This window comes from Vipera ursinii (assembly GCF_947247035.1).
Source record: "Vipera ursinii genome assembly, chromosome: 2".
Taxonomy (NCBI): domain Eukaryota; kingdom Metazoa; phylum Chordata; class Lepidosauria; order Squamata; family Viperidae; genus Vipera; species Vipera ursinii.
The window spans coordinates 199,854,243-199,856,082 of NC_139513.1; the positions used below are offsets into that span (position 1 = coordinate 199,854,243).

At 67.3% G+C, this 1,840-nt stretch overlaps 1 protein-coding gene across 1 annotated transcript; it reads right to left on the reverse strand.

The window, feature by feature from the left end:
• Positions 1 to 333: 333 nt before the first annotated feature.
• On the reverse strand, positions 334 to 1,449 carry TMEM271 (transmembrane protein 271; the record flags this gene model as incomplete). Its single annotated transcript, XM_083353478.1, has 1 exon — positions 334 to 1,449. One exon carries the CDS (start codon positions 1,447 to 1,449, stop codon positions 334 to 336), a length of 1,116 nt encoding a protein of 371 aa, XP_083209604.1.
• Between the last annotated feature and the right edge of the window lie 391 nt (positions 1,450 to 1,840).

Below are 1,840 nucleotides of genomic sequence, written 5' to 3' on the forward strand. Positions count from 1 at the left end.
TGTGCCCGATTCTTCAGGAAAAAAAAAGGAAGGCAAAGCTGTTTGGAACAAACAAGTTCCCACTTGCCACCGAAAGCAGGACCAACACTACACACCAGCCTGATCTCATTTCTAGGCATTTATTGGGGGTTCTACCTTGGGTTTCTGTTTGTTTCGGCAGCTTCTGGGTAAGAGTCCTGACAAAACAGCAGGGTTGGCCTCACCTTGTGCTACTTGGTCCTGCCCATTAAACCTCTGTGCTTTGCCCCCTTTGCCCAAATTCACCTTTTGCCCGTCTCAGTCCAGCAGGCTGACGGGCAGGGGGGTCGGTCTCCAAAGGGGCCTGGCCGGGGCCTAGACGCGGTTGGCACAGGGCTCCCTGGGATAAATGTCTTCGTAGGCAGGAGGCTGCTCATTGGGCAGCGGGTAGCAGTAGGGGTAGGAGGAATTGAGCTCGGGGTCCATGGGCGAATAGCCAGGCAACTCGATGGAAGGGTGCCCGCCACAGTGTACCTCCACCCCAGCCTCGTCGAAGACGTGGAAGACGCCGACGTTGATGTAGGAGACGGCCTGGAAGGCGCAATCGCCCCCCGGAGACAGATCCGGGTCCTCGCTGGAGAAGATCGAGCCTCGACTTTGGCGCTGAGGCCGTCGCCCGCCACCAGAGCCGCCGCCGCCGCCACTTCCCCCGCCGCCGGCTCCCCTCCGTCGCCTCCGACGGCCGCCCGCCAGGCGCTGCTCCTGTCGGCAGCGCCGCCGTCGGCGCAGCCCTCGCTGCTGCGCCGCTTTGTAGTTCTTGACCAAGAGCAGGTTGAGCAGCCCCAGCAGGCACTCGAGGGCGTTGAAGATGGTGGAGATGACCAAGCCGCGCTGATAGTCCCGCAGCTTCTGGCAGCGCAGCAGCAGCGTCGTCCCCAAGCCGTCGGGGCTTCCCGCAGGCCGCGCCCGAGCCGACGGCCCTCCTCCTCCTCCTCCTCCCCCCCCAACCTGTAGGAGGCAGTAGTGCGAGTACTTCTTCTCCACCAGCGACACCGTATCGCCGTCGATGACGGCCCCGGCGAAGGCGCTCAGCACCCCCAGCATGAAGACCAGGACCCCCAGGAGAAGGAAGTTCTGCCGCCCGCCGGGGGGCGCCTTGGGCAGCGGCTGGGGCTGGGGTTGAGCGTCTCCGGCGACCGGCACCACCGCGACTTCGCTGGCCGCGTGCCCTTGGCGGTGCGCTCCGCCGCCGGCCCCCTCGTCGTCCAGCGGGCGGCAGCAGAAGAGCGCGGAGCCCAGGAGCGAGAGTCCGGCGGCCAGCAGGAGCCCCGAGTAGAAGGCGCCGGCCGCTGTGCCCAGGCGGAACGGCTCCCCCTTGAGTTCGGAGCCCAGCGAGAAGCACTTGAGGCCCACGGCGGCGGCGCTCAGCGCGCAGGCGAGCAGGAGGCAGCTGGAGAGCGCGGCGCAGGCTCCCCGGACACTCCACTTCATCCTCCGCGTCTCCTCCGCCGCCTGCGCCTCCTCCTCCTCCTCCCTGCCTCGCCTCCTCCGCCTCCCTCCGCCTGCGCCTCCTCCTCCTCCTCCTTCGCCTCCCTTCTGTCCTCATCCTCCCGTGTCCTCCTCGGCCCTTGCCGGCGAGGCGGCCGCCGCGCGTCGCGGGAACATAACGCTGGGGACGTCTGTGGCGAGAAGGGAGAGCTCCGAATGCGCCGCCGCCGTTGCTCTGGCTGCTACGGCCACAGCGGCCGCCGCCGCCGCCGCCGTCACCGCCGCCTCCTCTCTGCAGGCAGCCGGCAAGCACGGCTCACGCACCCGCTTTTTCCTCCCCGCCCTGCTGCCTCCCGCTCTCTCTTATCCAAGCTGCTGCTGCTGCTGCTCTCTC